At 55.1% G+C, this 22,551-nt stretch overlaps 10 protein-coding genes across 10 annotated transcripts; 6 read left to right on the top strand and 4 right to left on the bottom strand.

Annotated features, from left to right (window-relative positions):
• Positions 1 to 1,471: 1,471 nt before the first annotated feature.
• On the top strand, positions 1,472 to 3,097 carry VTN49DRAFT_4080 (uncharacterized protein; the record flags this gene model as incomplete). The annotated part of the gene is made up of 1 exon (XM_069411987.1): positions 1,472 to 3,097. One exon carries the CDS (start codon positions 1,472 to 1,474, stop codon positions 3,095 to 3,097), a length of 1,626 nt encoding a protein of 541 aa, XP_069267275.1.
• A 1,159-nt stretch (positions 3,098 to 4,256) lies between these two features.
• On the top strand, positions 4,257 to 5,745 carry VTN49DRAFT_4079 (uncharacterized protein; the record flags this gene model as incomplete). Its single annotated transcript, XM_069411985.1, has 2 exons — positions 4,257 to 4,303; positions 4,359 to 5,745. 2 exons carry the CDS (start codon positions 4,257 to 4,259, stop codon positions 5,743 to 5,745), a joined length of 1,434 nt encoding a protein of 477 aa, XP_069267274.1.
• A 91-nt stretch (positions 5,746 to 5,836) lies between these two features.
• VTN49DRAFT_4078 (uncharacterized protein) lies at positions 5,837 to 7,320 on the bottom strand (the record flags this gene model as incomplete). The annotated part of the gene is made up of 2 exons (XM_069411984.1): positions 5,837 to 6,924; positions 6,975 to 7,320. The coding sequence occupies 2 exons, from the start codon at positions 7,318 to 7,320 to the stop codon at positions 5,837 to 5,839; spliced, it is 1,434 nt and encodes a 477-aa protein (XP_069267273.1).
• A 1,134-nt stretch (positions 7,321 to 8,454) lies between these two features.
• Positions 8,455 to 9,657, bottom strand: VTN49DRAFT_4077 (uncharacterized protein; the record flags this gene model as incomplete). Its single annotated transcript, XM_069411983.1, has 1 exon — positions 8,455 to 9,657. The coding sequence occupies one exon, from the start codon at positions 9,655 to 9,657 to the stop codon at positions 8,455 to 8,457; it is 1,203 nt and encodes a 400-aa protein (XP_069267272.1).
• A 59-nt stretch (positions 9,658 to 9,716) lies between these two features.
• VTN49DRAFT_4076 (uncharacterized protein) lies at positions 9,717 to 10,011 on the top strand (the record flags this gene model as incomplete). Its single annotated transcript, XM_069411982.1, has 2 exons — positions 9,717 to 9,806; positions 9,865 to 10,011. The coding sequence occupies 2 exons, from the start codon at positions 9,717 to 9,719 to the stop codon at positions 10,009 to 10,011; spliced, it is 237 nt and encodes a 78-aa protein (XP_069267271.1).
• Positions 10,012 to 10,090: 79 nt separating this feature from the next.
• VTN49DRAFT_4075 (uncharacterized protein) lies at positions 10,091 to 12,128 on the top strand (the record flags this gene model as incomplete). Its single annotated transcript, XM_069411981.1, has 4 exons — positions 10,091 to 10,819; positions 10,877 to 11,480; positions 11,538 to 11,606; positions 11,662 to 12,128. The coding sequence occupies 4 exons, from the start codon at positions 10,091 to 10,093 to the stop codon at positions 12,126 to 12,128; spliced, it is 1,869 nt and encodes a 622-aa protein (XP_069267270.1).
• A 294-nt stretch (positions 12,129 to 12,422) lies between these two features.
• VTN49DRAFT_4074 (uncharacterized protein) lies at positions 12,423 to 13,991 on the bottom strand (the record flags this gene model as incomplete). Its single annotated transcript, XM_069411980.1, has 1 exon — positions 12,423 to 13,991. The coding sequence occupies one exon, from the start codon at positions 13,989 to 13,991 to the stop codon at positions 12,423 to 12,425; it is 1,569 nt and encodes a 522-aa protein (XP_069267269.1).
• Positions 13,992 to 14,338: 347 nt separating this feature from the next.
• Positions 14,339 to 14,868, top strand: VTN49DRAFT_4073 (uncharacterized protein; the record flags this gene model as incomplete). Its single annotated transcript, XM_069411979.1, has 3 exons — positions 14,339 to 14,347; positions 14,563 to 14,709; positions 14,764 to 14,868. The coding sequence occupies 3 exons, from the start codon at positions 14,339 to 14,341 to the stop codon at positions 14,866 to 14,868; spliced, it is 261 nt and encodes an 86-aa protein (XP_069267268.1).
• Positions 14,869 to 14,957: 89 nt separating this feature from the next.
• On the top strand, positions 14,958 to 17,455 carry VTN49DRAFT_4072 (uncharacterized protein; the record flags this gene model as incomplete). The annotated part of the gene is made up of 3 exons (XM_069411978.1): positions 14,958 to 16,694; positions 16,764 to 17,222; positions 17,282 to 17,455. 3 exons carry the CDS (start codon positions 14,958 to 14,960, stop codon positions 17,453 to 17,455), a joined length of 2,370 nt encoding a protein of 789 aa, XP_069267267.1.
• A 633-nt stretch (positions 17,456 to 18,088) lies between these two features.
• On the bottom strand, positions 18,089 to 21,425 carry VTN49DRAFT_4071 (uncharacterized protein; the record flags this gene model as incomplete). Its single annotated transcript, XM_069411977.1, has 5 exons — positions 18,089 to 18,666; positions 18,725 to 18,882; positions 18,935 to 19,507; positions 19,560 to 21,049; positions 21,105 to 21,425. The coding sequence occupies 5 exons, from the start codon at positions 21,423 to 21,425 to the stop codon at positions 18,089 to 18,091; spliced, it is 3,120 nt and encodes a 1,039-aa protein (XP_069267266.1).
• Positions 21,426 to 22,551: the final 1,126 nt, after the last annotated feature.

Below are 22,551 nucleotides of genomic sequence, written 5' to 3'. Positions count from 1 at the left end.
AAAAACGTTTTTAAAAAAATTAAAAAAAAAGAAAAAAAAAGAAAAAAAAAATTTCTCATTCTCTCAGCCATGGGCGGTCGGAGTGTTGGGAGTAACGGAGTACGGCTAGGGAAAGTTTAGTGGCAGGCTGTAGGGGCTTTCGTCATGATTTAGTCTCAACCCGCCGGGCCGTACCGGGTGTGTTGACCCTTACCATGGAGACGGCGCTGCTCATGCATCCATCGTTCAATTTCATGGGCGCCCGCCACTTCCCGCCACGCTTCCATGGCTCCATCGTCTGGGGCTACATACTTGGCTTGGTTAGTTATTAGGCGCTCGCCGCCGGACCCCCCCCCTTGGCTTCTCATTGCTTATCACACACCTTTCCCTTCCCCCAAATTTCCCATCACGCGTAGTAGCCCTAACCCCCCCCCTCCCTCCTAATAACCTTAGAACTCCAGGCGGTTAGAAGTGGTTCTCTCTCGACCTCCCCCGTGGGCCTAACCCCTACCAAAAGATTCTTGTTAGGCGAACCCACTCATTTGTCTTCCGCCCTCCCCGGCCCCATCGCCTATCGCCATTACCTACTAACCTTGGTTATTGCTACGGTACTCGTACGTATGGCCGTTTTGTGCTTTGCTTGTCCCAAGAGACTCCGTAGTCTAGTCCGTATTAACCTTGTAATGGAGGCGTGATTGATTTCAAGTCTCACCGCTGAAACCATTCGTTTGTGACGACTCCCAAAGGTCAATTTCGTTTCAACCTCCTTTTTTCTTTCTGTTTTTTTTCTTTTCTTTTCTATCGATGGCACTATGATCATCACCCTTTCCACCCCTAAATGAGCTTTTAATAACCATTATACTGTTTTCCTGCGAGTTGGCGATCCCCCGTCCTAGTCTGCGTGCCCAATCCACGTTTCTCATCTTCTGCAGCACCATCTGGCTCTTGTGACAAGACAACCCGTGCCAGACTGGCATATGCACGGTACTAGACAGCGCCAAACAGACATCTCAACATCTGCCTGTTCATAAGTAACCTACTTGATTACTTGAGAAAGCTCGGTCTCAGTCACAACTAGCATACATCCCACCTCATCAATTTCATACCCACGTCAAACCTACTGGCTGGTGAGCAAAAATTGATCATTTCGGCATCTTGGGTCGTCAGGTCTCTCAATTCCGTGAGAAGCACGTTCCAGACGGCCAAAAAACACATCTTCGTTTTTTTTTTTTTTTTTGCTCCGGCTCTGAACTCGTGGGTACTAGGTGAGAAATAAGCCGTCACCGTGGCTGCGTTAGGGATTGGCGCGCGTTCATTTTCTCACTCCAAGGCCCTCGGTGGACTGGATCACTGCCACTCCTTGAGTGGCTTTCTCTCCGACTCTGCGACCTTCGCCCAAAGCCAACCAGAGGGTAGCAGTGCTCTGCAGAGGGACGAGGACCGGCCATGTGTCGGCCAGCATACGCCGCGCGCCAACGGAGAACTACAGTCTATGTCTGACAGCCGGGACGTCCCTGAGCCAATTGCCAGTGGTCGGGGGAAAAGACAATCAACATCGTCAACAACACCGCGGCAGGAGACTGCACAGCACGCCACAACAATAACCTCGACGGTGGGGATTGAGACAAGAGGTTCCAAGCGGCCGCACTCATGGGACGATACACAGTCGGCTCAGCCGCCACCAGCGCCTGCGATTCGGTCCATTGGCGTCCACGCAATCTTGAACCCGCCCGCCGAAGGTGATGGAGGACCGGGCAGCGGACCAGCGTCAGCCTCGCCCCCGCAGCGAGCCTCATCATCTCCTCAGGGCTCGGGTTCGACGCCCAATCCGAGTCAGCAGCGTGTGGATATGGAGCATCCCTCCATGTCACCTGCAACGCGGCCTCGACGTATCATAACGCCCGTCTCGCCAGCGAGCCGATACTTCAATACAATTGGAGGCCATCAAGCGCCGCCTGGAAAAGTGAGCGTGTCTCAGTCTCCGTTTGTCCAGGATCCGTCGACGGGCGTCTATCAGCAACAATCCTCACCCACTGTCTCCTTGCCGTTGGAGGCCACCAAGCAACAACTCCCGGCCAGCGGTCGACATTTCACACCGCATCCTCCCTCCTCGTCGTTCCAACACGACCGGCGACTGAGTGGTGGAGTTGCGTCCAATTCCTCCAACTCGAATTCACGGGTGAACAGTCCGAGTCCAGCATACAGCACTCCCCAGTCTACATATAGCTCCAACTACTTCCCTCCTCATCCGCCTCCGCCTCCATCCCCTTCTGCCAACGTCTCGGGGCCCTTTTCCCCGGTAGTTCCCCCAGCACTTCCCGGTGAGCCGCCTCATCCATACGGCGGAATGGACCATTTGAGTCGCACACCAAGCGCAATGGGTACCGGGCCCGGGCCCGTGCCCAGGGCCGAAGAACAGGCACCACCACCTCCTCCACCGCAGCCGTACCTCGGCCCGCCGCATATGCTGCCGCCGAATCCGCATGAAGTATTTGATCTGGTCATTGACTACAAGTCTGGCTCGCGGCTGCAAGCTGAGAAGCGCAAGGCCAACAGTGACGCATCTCGGAGATTTCGGAACCGGAAGAAGCATGAGGCTGCGCTGGAGCAGAAGATTACACAGCTAAACGAGGAGATACGACAGTTAACCGAGGAGAGGGATTTCTACCGCTCGGAGCGCGATTTCTTCCGAGAGAGACTTGGACGTGCCATCGGCATGGACCAGCTGCCGACTCGACCGTCCTCTCCGCGGCATTCTCGCCCTCAGCAAGCGACGTCGGGATCAGCGACTGAAAGCCAAGCTACAGAACCGGGTACTGGAGGTAACGGGTCGACTTCGGATCAAGTTTCGACGACGAACCCTGCCGACACAGCGGCCGCTACAGTTCCTCCTGCGCGAGGGACTACGTTGCCTCAACCACAGCCAACCAGTACCGGTGCGACGACGGATCCGGCTAGCTACGTGACGTCGGCCAGCAGTTCTCCGGGATCTGTTCGAGGGTCTTTTACGACTTCTCTACCGCCAATACCGACGACGACGAGCGGAAGTGAGAGTTATGCGCCACGTTGGTCATCCCGAGGAATAAAAAAAAAATGGGCATGTTTGAAGACTTTATGAGGGATTTTCCCATCATTCTTTTGGCCTGGTACATGCCGACAAATGTCTTGTCTTATTGGGCGTCTTGGTGTTGGCTTTTTGTCATATTTTATTGTTTGTTTGTTGAGCTGCTCCTTGTGAATGTGTCATAGATACCCTGGGTGGATAACCCCTTGTGCGGAGTTTGTTCCTCGGAGTTTTTTCGTCCTGGTCTGGTCAATGAGTGTATCATAGACTGGCTGATCTGTTTCATAGCTATGGTTAATTAGATTGATAGTCAAACAAGGCTGAGAGCTGAGAGGGTAAGAGGGTCAATGCCGAACACCACGTGTTTCGAGGATGAAATAGTGTCCTGTAAATGTCTGTAAGAGGACAATGAAGTGCAGTAATATGGCAGCGAAAATACTCCGCGCCGAGGGAATTCCGTGAGAACATGGACTTGTCGTTGTGCACGGAGAAAGCATCCGACGCTTTTTTCCCCTTTGTAATTTTCACCGCCGAGCTTCTTTTCCAGAAGCGCAGACGAGATCCGCCACGTGCTCCGCTTGGTTATTCCAAATTAGGAATAGCACGAAACAGAGCTGCATCTCATCCTCCCCGGCTGGAAATGAACGAATCGGCCGTGGACAGGCCTTTTTCGTCCCGCTCGGTGTGATGGTGAACAACCATTGCAGCGATGTTTGTGACTTGATTCAGTTGTTTATTTGCTCTGCTCATCTGCAAAGTGCGCATTGTTCGCTAATTACGGAGTAGTTGCCATTCGATGTTCATTGATCAACAGTCAACCGCAAGTTTCGTAGTATTTTCCAAACTCCTCCACTGGCCGTGCGTTGCGACACGACCTGCATGAGAATCGATCGATCGATCGATGATCGCTCAGGATGATCTGATCATCTCGGGTTGGAAGAGTCCACTTTATGACCAGGGGATTGATTTTTCAATGCGTTGGTTGTTGTTCATCCGATTCATGAACAAGTGGACATTATTATTATGATTGCACGTGTCCTAAGCTGCAAGTACTATTGAATAGTGCTTCAATGCTACCATGATCGGACACCAACACTCATGGAAGCCCGCCCCTAGCCGGCAGATCTGGCACACGCATCGTGCTGATATAAAAAGACTGCCAAATGCCGAAGACGAAATGCAGCAACGTTCAGCCCGCAGAGTGATTGCCGTCATGGCGGGGATAGGTTTGGGGTCCTTTCTGGTCCTGCTGCTGCAATTGTACGCATTCTTCTAGACCCTAATTATAGAGGTCTGTTGCTGATATTCTGACTAGTTCGGCATTATTGACGGCCTCGCCGGCCATTCCTCCTTTCTGGAGGAAGAAGCATCCCAACGTGGACATTGCCCGCCACTGGGGCCAGTACTCGCCCTTCTTCTCGCTGGCCGAGGTCTCTGAAATCTCGCCTGCGGTGCCCAAGGGCTGTCGTGTCGAGTTTGTGCAGGTGCTGTCCCGGCACGGAGCTCGGTATCCTACTGCTCACAAGAGTGAAGTCTACGCCGAGTTGCTTCAAAGGATCCAGGACACTGCGACCGAGTTCAAGGGCGATTTTGCCTTTCTCCGAGACTATGCCTATCATCTCGGTGCCGATAATTTGACGCGCTTTGGCGAGGAGCAGATGATGGAATCGGGCCGCCAGTTCTACCACCGGTATCGTGAGCAGGCCCGAGAGATTGTGCCATTTGTGCGTGCGGCAGGCTCCGCGCGAGTCATTGCGTCGGCAGAGTTCTTCAACCGCGGATTCCAGGATGCCAAAGACCGGGATCCCAGGTCGAACAAGGACCAGGCAGAGCCTGTGATCAACGTGATCATTTCCGAAGAAACTGGCAGTAACAATACTCTGGATGGGCTGACGTGCCCGGCGGCCGAGGAGGCACCGGACCCAACCCAGCCCGCAGAGTTCCTGCAAGTTTTCGGCCCGCGTGTCTTGAAAAAGATCACTAAACACATGCCGGGTGTGAACCTCACCTTGGAGGATGTCCCGTTGTTCATGGATCTTTGTCCGTTTGACACGGTGGGCTCCGACCCAGTTCTTTTCCCACGGCAGCTCTCTCCGTTTTGTCACTTGTTCACGGCCGACGATTGGATGGCCTACGATTACTACTACACCCTCGACAAATACTACAGCCACGGCGGCGGCAGCGCATTTGGCCCGTCCCGCGGCGTCGGGTTCGTCAACGAGCTGATTGCGCGTATGACGGGAAATCTTCCCGTCAAGGACCACACAACAGTCAACCACACTCTCGATGACAACCCGGAAACTTTCCCGTTGGACGCTGTCCTCTACGCAGACTTTTCGCACGACAACACCATGACGGGCATCTTTTCCGCAATGGGCCTGTACAACGGCACAAAGCCGCTGTCGACGTCCAAGATTCAGCCTCCGACGGGTGCAGCAGCGGATGGATATGCGGCATCGTGGACGGTGCCGTTCGCAGCGAGGGCGTATGTGGAGTTGCTGCGATGTGAGACGGAAACGAGCTCTGAGGAGGAGGAGGAGGAGGAGGGGGAGGACGAGCCGTTCGTGCGGGTTCTGGTGAATGATCGGGTTGTGCCGCTGCATGGTTGTCGGGTTGATCGATGGGGGAGGTGTCGGAGGGATGAGTGGATTAAGGGACTCACGTTTGCTCGACAGGGTGGGCATTGGGATCGCTGCTTTTGATTAGATGCTCATAGACATAACCCCATGATTCCGAATTGATGTTTTTAGATACAATCACTGCGGAAAGGGAAATGATCCAAAAAGCGCCAGTCTAGTATAACTTTGCGAATCCGTTGACTTGTTCAGTCCTTGGTGTCGCCATCAACCAGGCCTGCCACAAGGTCCAATGTTCCCGCTCTACATGGAGTCCGTCGTCGCCGAGATCATCCACGCCCAGCGCACGGAGCTGTTCCGTTGAGGGTATCTGCCGTGGTTGACCGCCGTGCTCACAGTCACACACAGACGAAGGCCAGCCTGGACATAGCAAAACCTCTCCCATCATCAGCCTGGTCGTCTTGGAGTCGGGATCGTCCTCGTCGTCGAGGTTTTGGTAATAGTTGATACCGCGCAGATCAACGCGACGTAGCCGATTCATCTCATCGTGGAGGACGGCAAGTAGATCACGCCAGCGGCCGCTGCTGCCCTGGTGGAGGTGCACGTAGGGAAGACGTAGCTCCTCGAGACACGCACTATGCCGGCGCACGATTCCGATGAGCTCTAAACAGGTCAGGCGCCAGCCCTGGATGCCCAGACTGCGCAGTCGCTCCCAGTGGACGTGGTGAAAGACCTGTTCGAGCGGAACATCAGCGGGGTTAGTCGGTGAGAAGCCGACGTGGATGCTGGTCAGGTTGCGTGCGGCCTGGAAGAATCTGCGGAAGACAGGCGAGAGGGTGGACAGAGTTGGCGTGAGGCTCTGTGGCGAGTACAGTGTGATGTCGAGGCTGGTGAGGCGCTCAGCGATTGCGGCCATGGTCCCGCGGGGAGTGTGCACCAGACGCAGGCCGGCTTCGGGGATCAGCTGCGGGGCCAGGAAGCGGACACAACGCAGGTTCGTGCCCAGCAGTGCCGTGCTGAGCCCCATGATGGCTCGCGTACATGCCAGCTCCCAGTCCAGCCGCGGCCCGTCGTTGCCGGATGTGTGGCTACGGCGGACCTGTTCTAGGACAATCTCGTCGGACTCATCTTGAAGCCGAAGGAGCTTTATCTGTTGAAGGGATGAGAAGCAACGCATCGCATGTCGCAGAGAGAGTGCATCTGTGTGGGATTCGATCAGTGTTCGCTGTTCAGCTAAACGCCGGGCATGTATGTCGGACAGCTTGCGGTTGCTGGCCTGGAGGCTCTGCAGATAGGCATCCCAGCCTGCGGGACCGGTGAGCGACGCCGGAATCTCCAATTCTCCCCGTACATACCACCCTGGTAATATGGTCGCACCATGTACGTAAAGTAACGTACATGCTGTGCCATGCCCATCTGTATCAATTCGTCCAGGCGTTGGAACCCCGCCCGCGAGAATCGAAGGACGAAGCGCCGGAACTTCCATGGCGTGGCAAGCCGCATGAACCGCTTGCACACCAGTCGATAGCGGTCCAAGTCGGACCGCTCACCTTTACGGACTCCTCCGGGTGGTGAAGGAGATCGATGGATTGCAAATAATCGGTCTTGCCGCTCGGATGGCTCAATTTCCGCGACCAAAAACGACAGGATTAGGCTCAAAAGCTCGTCGGCAAGACGAAGGATGAGTGCTGGCTCATCCATCGTCTCCGTGGACTGACCGCCGGTTCACCGGCAGGACGGCGCATGCCACTTGGCATAGAGAGAAGAGACTAGCATATAGGCGGGGGTCGATCAACAACCATGAACACCCTCGTCGGGAGGAAGAATTTCAAAAATTGCAGAAACTCTGGGAAGGAAAAGACGATAAATGCTGGCCCAACTACTCGCAGGTCATCTGCCAATGCTAATATTAAGGCACAGACGGTTTCCAAGCAGCCATTGAGAAAATGCCAACACTCGCATGGCCGGGGGGTGGGATCCAGATCCCGAAGCGTACGAGCATGGATACACTTGTCCTCGCTTGACAGAGCTGCATGCAGACGCCCTGACTATTCTTGATCCGCCGTTTAGGCGCAGAGACCGAGCCCGTCCTCTTTAGACCCGCGACTTTTTCGTCCATTGAGCGCCAGCCCGCCGTCACATGACTGAAAAGGTTCCGACGATCCCTGGGCCCGATAGGCATTAGTCTGTAGCCAAGACGCATTGAGGAACCGGTGTGGAGGGGGCAATTGAAAGGGTATCATCGCCGGTTGCTTGATAGCCGGCCATAGAGTGAGCCGGAGATGATTGGAAAACGAGTGGCCCTCGCGGAGAGACGAACTGCATGAATCCGCGTCTGCGAAGGACGAATCAGAATAAAGCCCCGCAGGACTGGGAATTCGTGCAGAGGTCTGGAAATATGCTGCTGCATGGAGGGGATGCGATAGATGGTCTGAGCCCTAATTACTTTTTCAATTGCATCGAAAACCTCGTCCACAATAGCTCATGGTGAGGAAGTCCATGGGTATCAAAATTATGTCGGAAATCAAGTGAGCACAGCCATTGCCGACCTGACTGCATGCTAGTTTCAGAGTTTAGACAGCCACAGCAAAAAGAAATTCATGAAGAACCATTTGGCTGCTTAATCTTAAAAGAATCATGACTACGGGTCATATTGTATCCTGCCGTCGATCATCGACGCCTTGTTTGCCCCAGGCATCGCAACGGGGAGATGACTAAGCTATTCATGCAATTCGGGCGCGCCTCTTTGGCCAGTTGACCTTCTAACAGGAGTTTCAGCAAACGGACAAAGCTGGAGGTGGGAGACCCTCCCTTTGTGCGGCGGGCGTGGCAGTATCACGCCTGGCTGAGCTCCATGCGCCGCCGCCGGATATCAGTGCTACTGATCTTGGACTCAAAGTTCTGCGCCGAGGTGTCGGCCACTTCCTCCACTGCGCCGGACTGCAGCACATCTACTTCCAATACTTCCAATGGCGCCCACCCCTTCTTTGCTCTTTCGTCGTTCACGGCTTTTCCACCAGCTCGAGTCTCTGCAGAGACGATCAGAGCGCGGAAGTTTTCTTCCGTGATGGTTGGACCAAAAGGGTCGGAGATCTCCACCAGGCGAATAGAAAGATTTGATGAGATCTTCACTACCACCTGCTTGCCATTCGGACCGGGTTTGTTGATGCGCTGGATTGCATTTGCATTATCTTTTGACGGCGCGAAATCAATGATAGCCGTCAAAAAGGACGCAACGCTGTGCCATCGCTCTTCCCAAGATTCGAGGAACTCGCGATACTTTTTGTTAACCAGCATCGCATCGCCCGTAATTCCGACAACAAAGTATCGTTGCTCGGCGCTTTCCGGCTCATCAACAGGATCAAGAGTAAAAGCCATGGCTGTAAGGAGAAGCTTATGACCAATATGCAGGTGATCAAAGGTACCTCCGAGCACAACCGAGTCGTTGATATGGGCCCCGCGATCTGCATCGGCGCGGAGAAGCGGCTCATGCGATGCAGACGCCACTCCGCTGGGAACCGTGATATAGCTTCTTGGACCTGCATACGGTTTGAACAATGACGCCAATTGTTGCCCTTCTGCGGAATCCAAAACGTAAACCTGGTCCCATCCTCTTTCGGACCCCGCGAGGGTCCGTAAATCAATCACGGGCCCCTGCAGAGGGCCATGCGGCTCCGATGCGGGCGCAGTATCATCGACAAACACTATCCGAACATCCACGCCACCTGGCCCGTCCAACTCCACGTCTTGTGCAGCGCTGATTGCTCCAATGACTGTGTAGAAATTGGCCAGTAGTCGCTGCAAACTAGCAAAGATCCTCGCTCGCGGTCGGTACTCTGGGGACAAAATTCCGGGAACGGTCAGTGCAATGTCCAGCTGGGCTATCCGATTGCGCGAGTTCGGCCCCTTGGCCAAATCTGAGAAGACCTGCGATAGTGCTCGTCCATAGGCATCTTTCAGTTGACGAACGGCGGATGATGGCGGGGCCGGCAGCAGCAAGAGGGCATACGGCGGGCTGATACGGTCACTGTCGGCCATTGAGTCGTCCTGTGGCATTCTCTCATTCAACATAAAGATCCTATGAGTCTACTTTGCAGATGCCGACATGTAACCTCAAGATCCCTGCTAAGCACGATTTCATCCCACTCGGAGACATTGTTAGCCTATTCGGGAAATGCAAATTACAGGTTCGAGTGAATTGGTGCCTCAGGCAAGAAGTACTTAGGTAACGCTGAGTCAGCACAGCGCGGGGAGACAGCGAGAGTCCGATCAACTTCGCCCGACGAGTTCCAGCACGATGCAGTGAGCAGAGAGGAGCTCTGCCCTATGCCCCGCCTGTATTATGCCCGTCGGTGCTGCCGCAACCCTAGTTCTGCAGGTTTCTGGGTCTAGAGCCGGCCACGTTGGGCATTCTGCCTGACGACCGATCCTCCTGTCCGCCGACTCGAACAGAACCCGCCCTCCAGCAATAATGACGAATCCCAACCCTCAGCAGCCATTTGACGCTGTCCGGCGGCCGGCGCCCTTTGCACGGCCGTCGGAGGAGCTTCATATTCCCATGTCAAGCAACACGGCGACGTCTCGACAGTACGGGCAGGACGGGAGCGCTGCCACTACCCACCAGCCACCGGCAATGCAGCAAAGCTCCTCTTACAGCACCGGTACCAGCGGGAACGCTCTGCCTGGGGCTCTTCAGCCGGGCAATGGACCCAATCGTCTCCCGCCGAGTACCTCAAATACCGCTTCGACCACCGCCCCAACGTCCCTCACTATCTCGACGCAGATGGCGCAGTCAAACCAGCAGTCGCGACCGCCAATGAGTCAATCGCATGCACATTCCCGGTCCAGTCCGGCCGGTCTGGAGCAGCAGCGGTACAAGCAGTATGGCGCTACGCCGGAGAATTCAAAATACACGTCTCCTCCAAGCTCCGGGTATCAGCCACAGACGCCGGCCGCAAGCAAGTATTCGCCCCTGGGTCTGGCGGATATTCGGCCGCAGACGGAATCGGGGATCAGGGATCAGTCGCTGACTTCCGGATCGAGCTCGTTTGGCGGGATGTACCAGGCTCCGACCAACAGCAACTATGTAGCGCCGTGGCCAATATACGCGGTCGACTGGTGCAAATGGCCGATATCTTCCAGCAGCCCATTTACGGGGAAGGTTGCCATTGGAAGCTACCTTGAAGATAATCACAATTATGTACGTAGGATCACAGTAGTTCGAAAGCTGTTTTCTGAGCATGACTGACTCTGTCAGATTCAAATCATCGACGTGTACCGGACACAGCCCGATCCAGACACGCCGGGTGCCATGCATGGCGATGTACAGCTGGAATTCACAAAGACCGCGGAGGCCAACCATTCGTATCCAGTCACACGAATACTCTGGGAGCCTCCGTCGTCACAGAAGAAGTCGACTGACCTTTTGGCTACATCGGGCGACCACCTCCGGCTGTGGTCTCTTCCCAGTACTCACACAGGCCCGGTATCAAATTCTATCAATCGGTCATCGAATCAAAAATCTCCGCCCCCCGCCAAGCTGTCGCCTCTGGCCCTGTTGTCCAACTCAAAATCCCCGGAGCACACGGCGCCTATCACGTCATTGGACTGGAACACCGTGTCTCCGAGTTTGATCATCACGTCGAGTATTGATACGACATGTACGATCTGGGACATTCCAACCTTGACGGCTAAAACGCAACTCATTGCGCACGACAAGGAGGTCTACGACGTGCGATTTTGTGCGAATAGCGTGGACGTGTTTGTCAGCTGCGGGTGCGACGGCAGTGTCCGCATGTTTGATCTGCGCAGCCTCGAGCACAGCACCATTATCTACGAGCCGTCGGAAAAAGCCGAAAAGAGTGAGTATCATCCAATTGATGGGAGATATTGGACCAGTAGGCTCACGGTGTTTGTAGTTAACCAGGGTAATTCCAGTCCTTCTCATCCTCCGCCGGTCTGGCCTCCGCCATTGCTCCGAGTAGCCAGTACGTTCTTCTCTTCTGTCTGCCGAACATTGCACATGGTACTGACAGATCGCAGCATCACCTCACGACACTCATCTTCTCGCAACCTTTGCACAAGACTCTAACCTCATCCGCGTCCTCGACGTCCGGCAGCCTGGCCAAGCGGTCCTCGAACTCAAAGGCCACTCTGCCGCGATCAACAGCATCGAATGGTGCCCCAGCCGGCGCGGCATCCTCGCCTCTGGCGCCGACGACTGCCTCGTGCTAGTCTGGGACCTTCTCAACCAGCACAACGCGGCGCAGATCTACCATCCCCCTTCTACTTCTTCCTCCTCATCTTCGATCAATCACCACTCCCATCACCATCACCATCATCACCATGGCCACACTCCCCAGGAACGCGGCCCCTTCGCTGCCTGGAAGTGCGACTTTGAGATTGCGAATCTCAGCTGGTCCCCCGCGGGCGCGACAACGCTTACTGGCCATCCACGTGATTGGTTAGGAGTGTGTGGCGGGAAGGGGTTCTGGGGGGTTGCGATGTAGGAAAGTCTCTCGACGAAGAAAAACGAAAGAGTCAAGAAAAAAGAAGACGAGCGTATATGAAAGAGATCGTGTATGTGTGTGGGCCATATGGTTATGATTGTTTTCTTGTTCTTTTTCTTGATATCCTGCGGTTTCGTTTCTAGATATATGCATGGCCTTGGTCGATGTTTGTTTTACTGATACAAATTTGCATGAATGATGAAATGCTTTCCACTGATCCAGCAGTTCCATGCATCTACTAAATATATGTACTCTAGGTCTCAATATGTAGGGTCTAATGTATACATTAAGCAGTTAATTACCCGCCGCAAGTAGTTTGCCCTCAAGCCACCTTGTGAACCGTACGCAGGGCACATCCACAACCCGCCAGAACAGATCCGCCAACCACAGTGACAACGCGAGACACAAACTCCACCCGATTGCGGCACCAGTGCAGAACTGGAAGTTCGTCTCCCGGCCCGTGATAGCCCAGATGCGTGGCATCAGCGCGAAGCCCAACCCATGTAGGATCGGCCCGTGCACGATATAAAACGCGTATGAGATGCGGCCGAGGTACTGGGAGACTGGCGCGGTGAAGAGCCGCTGGATCGCGGCGCAGTTAGTAATGGCGTGCACGAGCATGAATGCGCCGAGCGACTGCGGGAAGCGGTGCGGTTCCGGGTAGGTCCGCGGTGTGAGCTCTGCGAGCCATTTGAAGCCGGGGGTGTAGCGGCCGGCGGAGTTGGGCGAAGACGCGACATAGAGTCCGAAGACGAAGAACCACTTCCAGAAGAGGGTCGCGTGCTGGCCAAAGATGTGGTTCACCGGGTGGCTACTCTCGGGCGCTTTCTCCCCGGCATCGGGCAGTGTGTTTGCGGGCCTGTTGCTGCTGTTTCGAGGTGTCGTCCACACACCGTTGGCCAGGTCAATCTCCGCCAGCACCAAGCCCCCCAGGAACAGCACGACGTCCCAACGACCCCATCGAGCAGAGAACCAGATCAGCAATGCCTCGAGTACCAGACGGATCCGTGTCGTGAAACGGCTGATTGCGAGAAGGGACAGAAAGAGCACAATGGAACAGCGAAACTCAACAGGTATCGTCCACAGGTGCGGATTGTAGTTGTTGTAGTAGAGCTTCCAGCTCCAGCAGTTCGTCAACCTAACGACGGTTTTGTACCAGTCCCAGAGTTGCTCTGAGGTGGTTTCCATCACAGGCGGATGCTGCTCATTCACACCCGTGATTGTGCCTCCACGGTCCACCACCCGTCGGGATTCATTATACAGTCCGAGCTGCACTGCAACCAAAACACAAAACATTCCAATCATTGTCGGGAGATACAGACGAAATGCTCGACGGAAGGTGGCTGACGACAGGACCGTAAAGGTCTGCTCATAGGAGCGGCTCCGGATTGTCTTCAGCGGGCGAAATGACAAAACGTAACCTGATATCACAAAAAATATGGCCACCATGACATGGCCCGATATCAACAAATGAACGATTGGGAGTTGATGGATGCCGAAGTTGCTGTTTGCAAATCCCCATCCCAGATGGGTATCGTATGTATACGTGAAAAAAAAGTGGAAATTATAGACCAAGAGGCAAGCCCAGCCCCTCAATCCATCCAGTGCTGCAATATCATTCGATCTTTGTGGCTTCGGAGGGTCGCCGCCAGCGGCTTCCTGCAGATAACTGGGAACAAGTGCCAGACAAAAGCGCGACAGGATGCGCTCGAGGAACTCTAGAAACTCCTCATCGTGCTGCATTGCTGGAGACATCGCCCGAGACCGGCTCATAGACGATCGGCGACGGCTCTCTGGAGCGATTTCGTGTTCGGGTCGAGGATGCCCGGCAGCATTGAGCCGGGATAGGGGGTATGTCTCCATGGGTGGTGTCTCCGCTGTACGAGGTTTGGTGTGCGTTATTCCAAGACAAGTTCATATACAGTATCCAATCCAGATCAGCCCTCGAGCATGCCTTTAACACTCTTATCCCCCGTTGGCCTTTAGATTCACCTCCTGAGACAGGCGGCTTGGATTACCGACTCCAACGTCGAGAGGCTTGACTGTGCGAGGTGCCACGGGGCACTTGTATGACGACTGGTGGGACATTCGAGCTTCCGTTAATGCACCAGTTGCCCTCTCCAGGGGATGTTGCAAAGTTGCATATGCACAGGGGGATAGCCGCCCTACATTTTCTGGGGCAACAGAGGAGGATTGGCAGGGACGCAACAATGAAGCACGTGATTACACGTGACTCACTGTCTGTCTTCTCACGTGATTACCTGATTCGTCTCGCAGACAAAGCTGCGACTGGATGAAAGAGCGCTGACAAGAGTCGTTTCAGCCGGACAAAAGCATAGCAATCGACGATAATGAGGCATTGGAGTTGGAATTGAACTGTTCCCTCTCATGCGACCGCTCCAAGCTGCGTAGCGCGCGAGATCCTTAGCTTCAGATCCTTATTGGCAGCGCTGCAGCCTCCTTTTGGGAGCGGCCAAAGCCCGATCCTCACGACTATCTTCGCTCGCTTTGGGAATTCGTTGGTCCATTCTCCGGCTTCATCTTGATCGGTTGCGCTTCGTATTGTTGTGCCGCGCTCCAGGTATGATCCTGCTCTACCCAAAATCGCCGCGCAGCCAGACTAATTTCTTGTCAGCTGGCAAACGCGCGAGGCTCAGGCTCCCAGCAGTCTCAGCTTGCGACCCTCGCTGTGCCTCGACCGGGAAAGATTCTAAACCATCGTCCAATGCTCCTGCCCTGATTCTTTCCGCGCGCGATTTTCGGCCCGCTAACCGTCTCTTGTTTGGATGAAGGTCGCGGGGTTGGCCAACTGGAACGTGACCCGTCACCATGGATTTGCGCTCGATTATGAACAGCGACACGGGAGGGCCCGCGAGCAGTCCGACCCGGCAGTCAACGACAGACTCGCTGCGCTCGCCGAATGAAGCTTCGACTCCGAACTCGACGCACAATTCCAACAGCTACTTTGCGCGTCCGCCTCAACCGCAACCGCCCCCGATACAGCCACCGCACCATTCGCCATCCTCGCTCTACGGCTCTGTGCAGTACACCTCCCCGGTGTCCACCACGCCTGGAGGACCGCCGCTTCAGCATGCCCGGAGCCCTCCGCCGCCGTTGCATCCGGTCGCTCGTGATCCATATCCCGGCACCCCCGCCAGCCCAGCAATGTATTCCCCGCAGCAGGTGCCGCGCCTTTCTTCCCCATATACCTCACAGTATACCGGACCGGCTTCTTACCAAATACAACAGCAGCAGCAGGGGTCGTATTTTGCTCTTCCAGGTCATCAGTCCGCGCCTCTTGGACATGGTCAGGCATCCAGATCGAGCTACTCGTCCCACTCCAGCGAAAGCCCTCATTCAGCCACGGCGCCACAGCAGCTTCCTCCTCCTCAAAGCTTTTCACCCACGGGTGGCCGCCGCTCGCAGCCGGGAACTCCTCTTGGCCCGCCACCAGCAACATTCCCACGACCTCCTTCCCAATCCGCTCGACCACCCTCGGCCGGACACGATTCACATCACACTCCATTGCCACCCGTGTCCTGGGGCTCTCCAGATGGATTGGGGTCGGCGTCGGGGAAAGCTGCGTCGCCGCCATTGCAGCCTACGCCGTCGCCTCGCACCGAAGTCGAACAGGGCAACCATGATAACACGTCGGGCCAGCATCCAGGAGAGGTTAGGCGAGAACGGGAAAGAAGCGTCAGTGTGAGCCCGAAGACAGTCCTGCCGCGGCAGAGTTTCCCGCCGGATGTCGCCGGTACGCCGCGGCAGACCACAGCAAACGAAGAACGGCGAAAGTCCAGCCAATCAAGCCCGCCAGGCAGCGCGTCATCTCATCGTCGCAATGGTTCGCTTCCGACACCATCATCACCGTCACAACCGCATCCGGCCCAGCAGTCTCACTCCCAGTCAGTGGCGGGTCATGTGGAGGGTTCCCCGTCGAGCAGTACAGCGGCCCATGATCGTTCCCAGCCAATGACGACAGCAACAAAGGCAGAACCTAGTGAGACCGTGGACGTGCAGCCAAAGCGCAAGAAAGTGAGGTATGACGAGCCACCAATTTACGCGCGAAAAGCCCCCAGAAGGTCAGGAATGCCGCCGGCTATACCCAACCCGAGGCCACCGTTTCCCAAGCATTCGACAGAACGATTTTTTTCGCCGGATCAGCAACGGCCAGCCGCGGCGCCACCCGCACCTGCCAACCGCCCTGTTCCCAACGGCGCAGCTCCGGCCGTCAGTCGTAAGCCGATCGCACCGGCGCCGGAGCCGACGTATGGCCCATTGGGGCCGTGGGAGCCGTCAATCACCGGGCTGATTCCGCATGAAGAGTTGACAAAGGTAATTTGCGACTTTTTATTCCAGCAGGTCGTCCTCCGGAGAGATCTAGGGACGGGACCACCAGGGGTCACCGCGACGGGGCCGATGGCGGTCCTGGAGGTCGAGGCGAAATTGGGACAGCTCATTGACCGGGATCGCGGGGGACGTCTGCGTTTGCCGGTATTGTCGGAATGTATTCTGAACAGGGAGGAGATGGGTTCTCGTACGGCGTTTGAGAGTTCGATGAGCTTGGTAAGAATCTTGCTCCAAACGAACCTACGTGATGACGGCAACGGCTGACGTGAGCGATTTCCTATGTAGAACCAACACCGCGCAATGAACAATTTCCTTAACGAAGCCGTCAAGGCATCGCTGCCATCTGCCTCTGGCAACCGCATTCCGCTGTCCTACGCGCACAAAAAGGAACGCGACACCTTTTACGAAGTCTCAACGAACGAGCTGCCACCGGTCGTGCAGCACAACCTGCACCCGCGCCACAAGCCGCGTGTGCGCGTGACAACGGACCAGCAGACTGGTGAGGTGATTGCGCAAATCGTCAAATGCCGCATTGCGGACCTAGACGTATACAGCCCGCGCACCAACGTCGACTGGCGCGTCAGCGTAAACCTCGAGATGAACTACGATGGCGACGTCCGGCTCCTGACACCGTCGGACGGCGGCGGCGCACGCGGCCGGCCAGGATCAGACAGGAATAAGGACCGGATGAGTTATCGGCATTTGGCGTATCAGATTGATTTGACGCAAGTGGCTATACCAGAGGTGCGCAAGAGCATCATCTCAAACTCACTGGAAGTGTACTAATTATAATGTGTTTCTAGGCCCCCGGCCGAACAGACTTTGAGCACGAGCTCGAAGTCGAAGTGTCAGCCGCCGAAGTGCGTCGGCAAGGCGACCTCGCCATGGCCGGCGACCCCAAGAACCAGTACGAGGATCTAATCAAGGGGTTTATCGATAATATCCGAGTTCTGGCGCGGGCTGTGCCCGCTCAATGAATGAGGTTCGATGATCGTCACGATATGTCCTATAGAGTGGATTACCCTTGCGAATATTTGTCGGCGCTTTTCTGTCAGTTTAATTACTGTTGTAATACTCTTTATATTTCTCGTCATCTGTTGATGCTGTTGTTTCCCTTGACAAGCTCAACGGCCTCCCGCGAGATGTGGTTCTTGGACCCATCTTTCTCCTCTCCTCTGCGGATTGTCTAAGGTTATCTCTCTCTGGTTTTACGTCGGATAGTATTTTTTTTTTTTTTTCTCTGTTCTTTTCTCTCAGATCACATGTGCGTGGCTATCGGAGAGAAGACTCGATGGAAAGGCAAGAAGGATAATATGGAGTTGTCTTTTGTGTATCATCAGGTTCATCATTTATCAGGAGGGCTAATCAATCGCACACGAGGAGGATAGGTCAAGATAGTTGTGGACCTGTATGTATGTAGTAGTTTTATGACTTGGGGATGATGAATTGTTGACGTTCTATTATATTCCGAATCATCAATACTCCTACCTGGTTGATTGGTAGCAGAACCGTAGTAGTGTACAGAATAAACACCAAATCGACTACATCAGCATGCACAAGACGTAAATCGGAACGACACGAAAGCATAAAACCCGATTTCTCATTGTAAATCAAGGACTCGGCGTTCCCTCTTCATACCTCGGCCCGCCGTCATCCCCGCCAACCGCTGGAGTCGGTGCATCGTATGGCCGGCTACTGTCCCCGCCGGCGTACGCGCCAGGAGTCGGAGCATTGAGCGCGGCCGGCGTTGGCGCGGAATCAGGCCATCGTGGGGTTGGAGCCGTTGCCGCCGACGCACCAGGTGTCGGGGCGCTGGCGTACGCACCAGGTGTAGGCGCCGACGTGTAGTCACCGCCGGGCGTAGGCGCGTCGAAGCCTTTGCTTGTACTGCTGCTGCTGGTGTTGTTGGCGGCGGAGCTCGATACATTTGCGTTCCAAGCAGGTGTGCGGCTGCCGCTGGGATTGGCCGCACCCCATGCCGGTGTGCGCGAGCCCGCGGCAAAGGCGTCGAACCCGCTTGACCCGGAACTCGAGTCGTAGGGCGTGCGGGCCCCGGCGTTCCAGGCCGGCGTGCGGCTGCCCCCGTACGCAGTGCGGCTTCCATCGTACGGGTTCGATGTACGCGACCCGTCCGCTCTCCATGCGGGGGTTCGCGAGCCACTCGCCACCGCTGATCCCCATGCCGGAGCTGTGAAAGTTTGGGTTAGCATGGAAAGCCAGCCGATACATACGATAATGGAACTCACTCCTTGCTGAGGATGGAAGGCCCCACGCCGGCGTGCGCGAGGAATCCGGCGCCCCCATAGGCGTCCGTGAACCTGACCACTGTCCCTGTGATCCTGCGGCTTCAGGCACCCGTGGCCGCCCCCCGCGTCCCATGTCGATGGTCTGACCTGTAACGGGACTAGTATCATGTTAGTGTCTTGTCGTAGGTAAATACCAAACCAATAACTTACTCTTTGACAACGACAAACTCCCGCTTAACCATCACCTTGGTGCCCTTGGTATGCAGCTCGACGCGGACCAGATCCTGAGTCGTTTCCGTGACAATCCCAATAAGGCCCTTGTGCGTGCCGCGCGTGATCGCAACCGATTTTCCAATCAGTTTGTCCCGCCCAAAGGACCGCGGTGGTGGCATGTCGGTGCGCTGAGGCGCGTTTCGCAGCAGTGCCGGGTTCATCTTGGTCAAATCCGGCCCCGATGGCCGGCCGCTCTTTGCGGAAACAGCCACAACACTCGGTGTTCGGACAACCATGATTCCGGCGTTCTCAGTCTGCGATTTGTTGTGCAGGAACAGGAACGAGCGATAGATGTGCAGCACCTGGCCCCTCCGCTGCTCCCCATACACCTCCCGCACCGTGTCGCCGACACGAATCTCGGCGCCGTTCCGGTCGGTGGCCACAGCGTCCTTTCGTTTCGGGACCTTACCGACAATGCGTGACGGTAGGACATTCCGAACGGACCCATCCTGGTCGATGACCTTCAGGGACTCTCGGTCAACCTGGATAACGCAGGCCACATTCGTAGCGCTTCAGACCATCAGCACTCTGCACGTTATTAGGACCGACCAGTTCTACTTACTCTAGTTGCACCAAATCGTGCACATCGTAGTTGCCCAGCCTGCCGTCGGCCCCGGTCTCCGTCGAGAGCCGCAAGTCCTTGCTAAACACCGTGATCTCCTCCATACTCGTATCGCTAAGGAGCGTGACCTGATCGTCATTGATCGAGATCACCATACCGAGTTCACCCTGGTAGCGGCTGCCCCCAATGACCTTGACATGGTCACCTTCACGGAAACGTTTCCGGAGAGTATTCTGGGGCGCGTCAATCTTTTGCCCGGCGAGCTCGCCCTCCGTTACCTCCAAGGTAACCACGTCGCCTCTGGTTGAAATCGTCTTGCCGACAATACCCTCCTGCTCACCACGGTAGACTTCGACTTGGTCTCCAGGGCGGTACGCCTCCTCCGCGCTTGGACCCTTGATGGTGGCGGCCAAGGACGCAAGATCCAGACTGTCAGTTCCATCTTCACCTCCTCTGGCAAACATCGTCACCTCCTCCAGCCGCGGGTTGACGTTCTTGGTGATCAAGTGCTGAATCTTCATTTCTTTGATGAGGAACCCGTCCACGTAGGTCTCGCCAAGATAGTTCCATGATCTTCCGGCCAAATTCGATGTGGATGTGAGATACTTTCGATGTTTCTTTTTCGCTTCGGCCTCGCTAAATAGACGCTGTGGAGGTCTCGCGACGGGCGTGGCATTCGATCCGAATCTCTTCCTCTTCATTTCCAGAGTATTGCTGTTACTGTCCTCATTCAGGCCATAATCGAGGCGCGGCACTAGCCTCACAGTGACTGTGAGGCCGTTGGTCTCGACCTCTTCAATCTGGGCTAGATCCCCCTGGTATTTGCCGCGTTTGATACGCACCCAGCCGCCAGGGACAAGCTCTTCTGACTTCTTGACGTGCAAAAGATCCGGCATTTCCTTGACCGGGATCAAAATCATCTTGTTTCTTGGATAGACATCAAGCAGCCCGTCCAGTGCTTCCATGACATCGGCCTGTCTGCGGGCCTCGACGTAGATGAAACCGGCCATAGTTTTCCCGCGCTCGAATGCAGAAATGATCTTCAATCCATTACGGGTGCCAGGCGGCCGTTGTTCAACGCGCTTCTGAATGTTGAACACGACATCGCGCTCCTTACCTGGCTTGCAACGGACGGCCCAAATGCTTGGATCATCGACACTCGGCAACAACAATCGCTTGGGAACGACGACTGAATCGGTTGCCGCCGCACGATTCCGGCCGTAGCGCTCCTTTAGTGCCTGTGCCTGTTTCTCGGCATCCATGGTGGCCTCCAGCTCGCGTTGCCGGTCCAGCTGTCTGTGTCTCATGTCGTCCATCATACTGCCAGAAGGAAGCGCATCCATGTCATCCGGATGCAGCTCCGGGCCGCCGAGACCATCTCCCATGTCGTCCTCATCTTCTTCTATCTCCTCGTCGTCCTCATCGACACCAGCTTCTTCTTCGAAGAACTGGCGCAGTCGGTGCCTTCTTCGTTTACGCGGTGGGCGACCCTTTGCCTGTATCAGTCATGCCTTCCATTGCGCAGGCTCGACCATTGCAACTTACCGAAACAGCATCATCATCATCCTCTTCTTCTTCGTCCTCCTCATCCTCCTCGTCGTCCTCCTCCTCATCTTCCTCCTCTTCTACTTCTTCTTTCAAATCTCCCGCATCCTCATCCACAGCCTCATCATCCTCGTTGGCTTCATCCTCTGCGGCGTTCTCCGCAGCCTCGGCGTCGGCCTCAGCTTCAGCCTTTTTACGATTTGGCTTCACATCTTCCTCTTCTCCTTCCTCGGCGTCCGACTCGACAACAGGTGCAGGGTTGAAGTCATCGTCATCCTCCTCAGACCCAAGATCCTGATTCAGGAAGTGTTTCGTCGACATCGTGATCGAAGGAAGTCAATCGACGAAGCACGAACAGTGGAAAGCCAGGAAGAGAATAGCACGCCAAGTGGCGGCGGTGTGAAATACCACGCCCCAGCTAACCAACCCGACTTTTACGGAATATGAGAGGTCTGCAGTCGATCGCTTGAACGGGATCGGAATCTCGTGCCTTGCAAGACTCGAACCGAAGGAGCTTCCACCGCCAGGATGGAAGAGTCCCGCCCGATGTAAGACCAGCGATGCGACGGTTTTAGGAGAGTCGCAAAGACGCTAGGGAAAGCTGAACGAGAAAGGAGTGGAAAATTCCTCGCGTGTTGATCAAAGAATCAATTATCTACTCTTCTTTGGATCCGCTCAACTTGACGCGATGCCGGATTGCACAATTGGTCGTTATGTCCAGCCGCAGCTAGTTAGCCACAGTTAGCCACTAGTTAGTGAAGGTACAGAGTACTCCGTATTAAGTAAGCAGAATATCCCGATTTCGCACTAGTTGGTTATGGTCCACCGTAGAACTTAAAGCCATTATGATTGGCTGTTCTAGAGGTAAGTAGTCAAGGCAGTTGAGACGGGGTAATCCGTGTCTTTTCTCCGTAACAGATTTAAAATTGATGAACCCTAACCCTACTCCCTTCAGCACTTCCAAAATCCTAGATGGGAGCTTGTATTCGCGCCCGCCGGGCCTTGCCATGTTGACCCAACATGAATTACTGCAGGTTTATTCTCGAAAAGGAACCGCGAATTCTGGTCACCTGCTTGGACAAGACGTATTAGCGATGCAGCAACGTGGAACTCGTTCCCGACTGTAGAGTACCTGGTACGACTGGCAGGAGTTTTGCAGAATGGGCGAAAGATTGCGCTTATTCGTACAGAAGATGTACTGGCGCCTGATGGTTTGCCGAAATATCAATCCTGTGCTTCCTGCTGGCTGCGGAGCTCTATAATCTGCAATGTGGCGGACAAAGTTCGTTACCTACTTCCTCTAGGTACATGTCAGCCTAGTCCGATACGAGCCACACAGGATTGCGGACATCCGCAAATTTGTATGTAGAGTTGCTCTGTCGAATCCTCCCACTCCTTCATCTGCACATTCATTTTGGTATGTGGCTGTGATTATTTTTTTTTTTTT

Source organism: Thermomyces lanuginosus (genome assembly GCF_041956635.1).
Source record: "Thermomyces lanuginosus strain ATCC 200065 unplaced genomic scaffold VTN49scaffold_31, whole genome shotgun sequence".
In the NCBI taxonomy this organism is placed as follows: Eukaryota; Fungi; Ascomycota; class Eurotiomycetes; order Eurotiales; family Trichocomaceae; genus Thermomyces; species Thermomyces lanuginosus.
The sequence above is the reverse complement of the archived record's forward strand: the minus strand, read 5'-3'. Positions and strand labels throughout refer to the sequence as shown.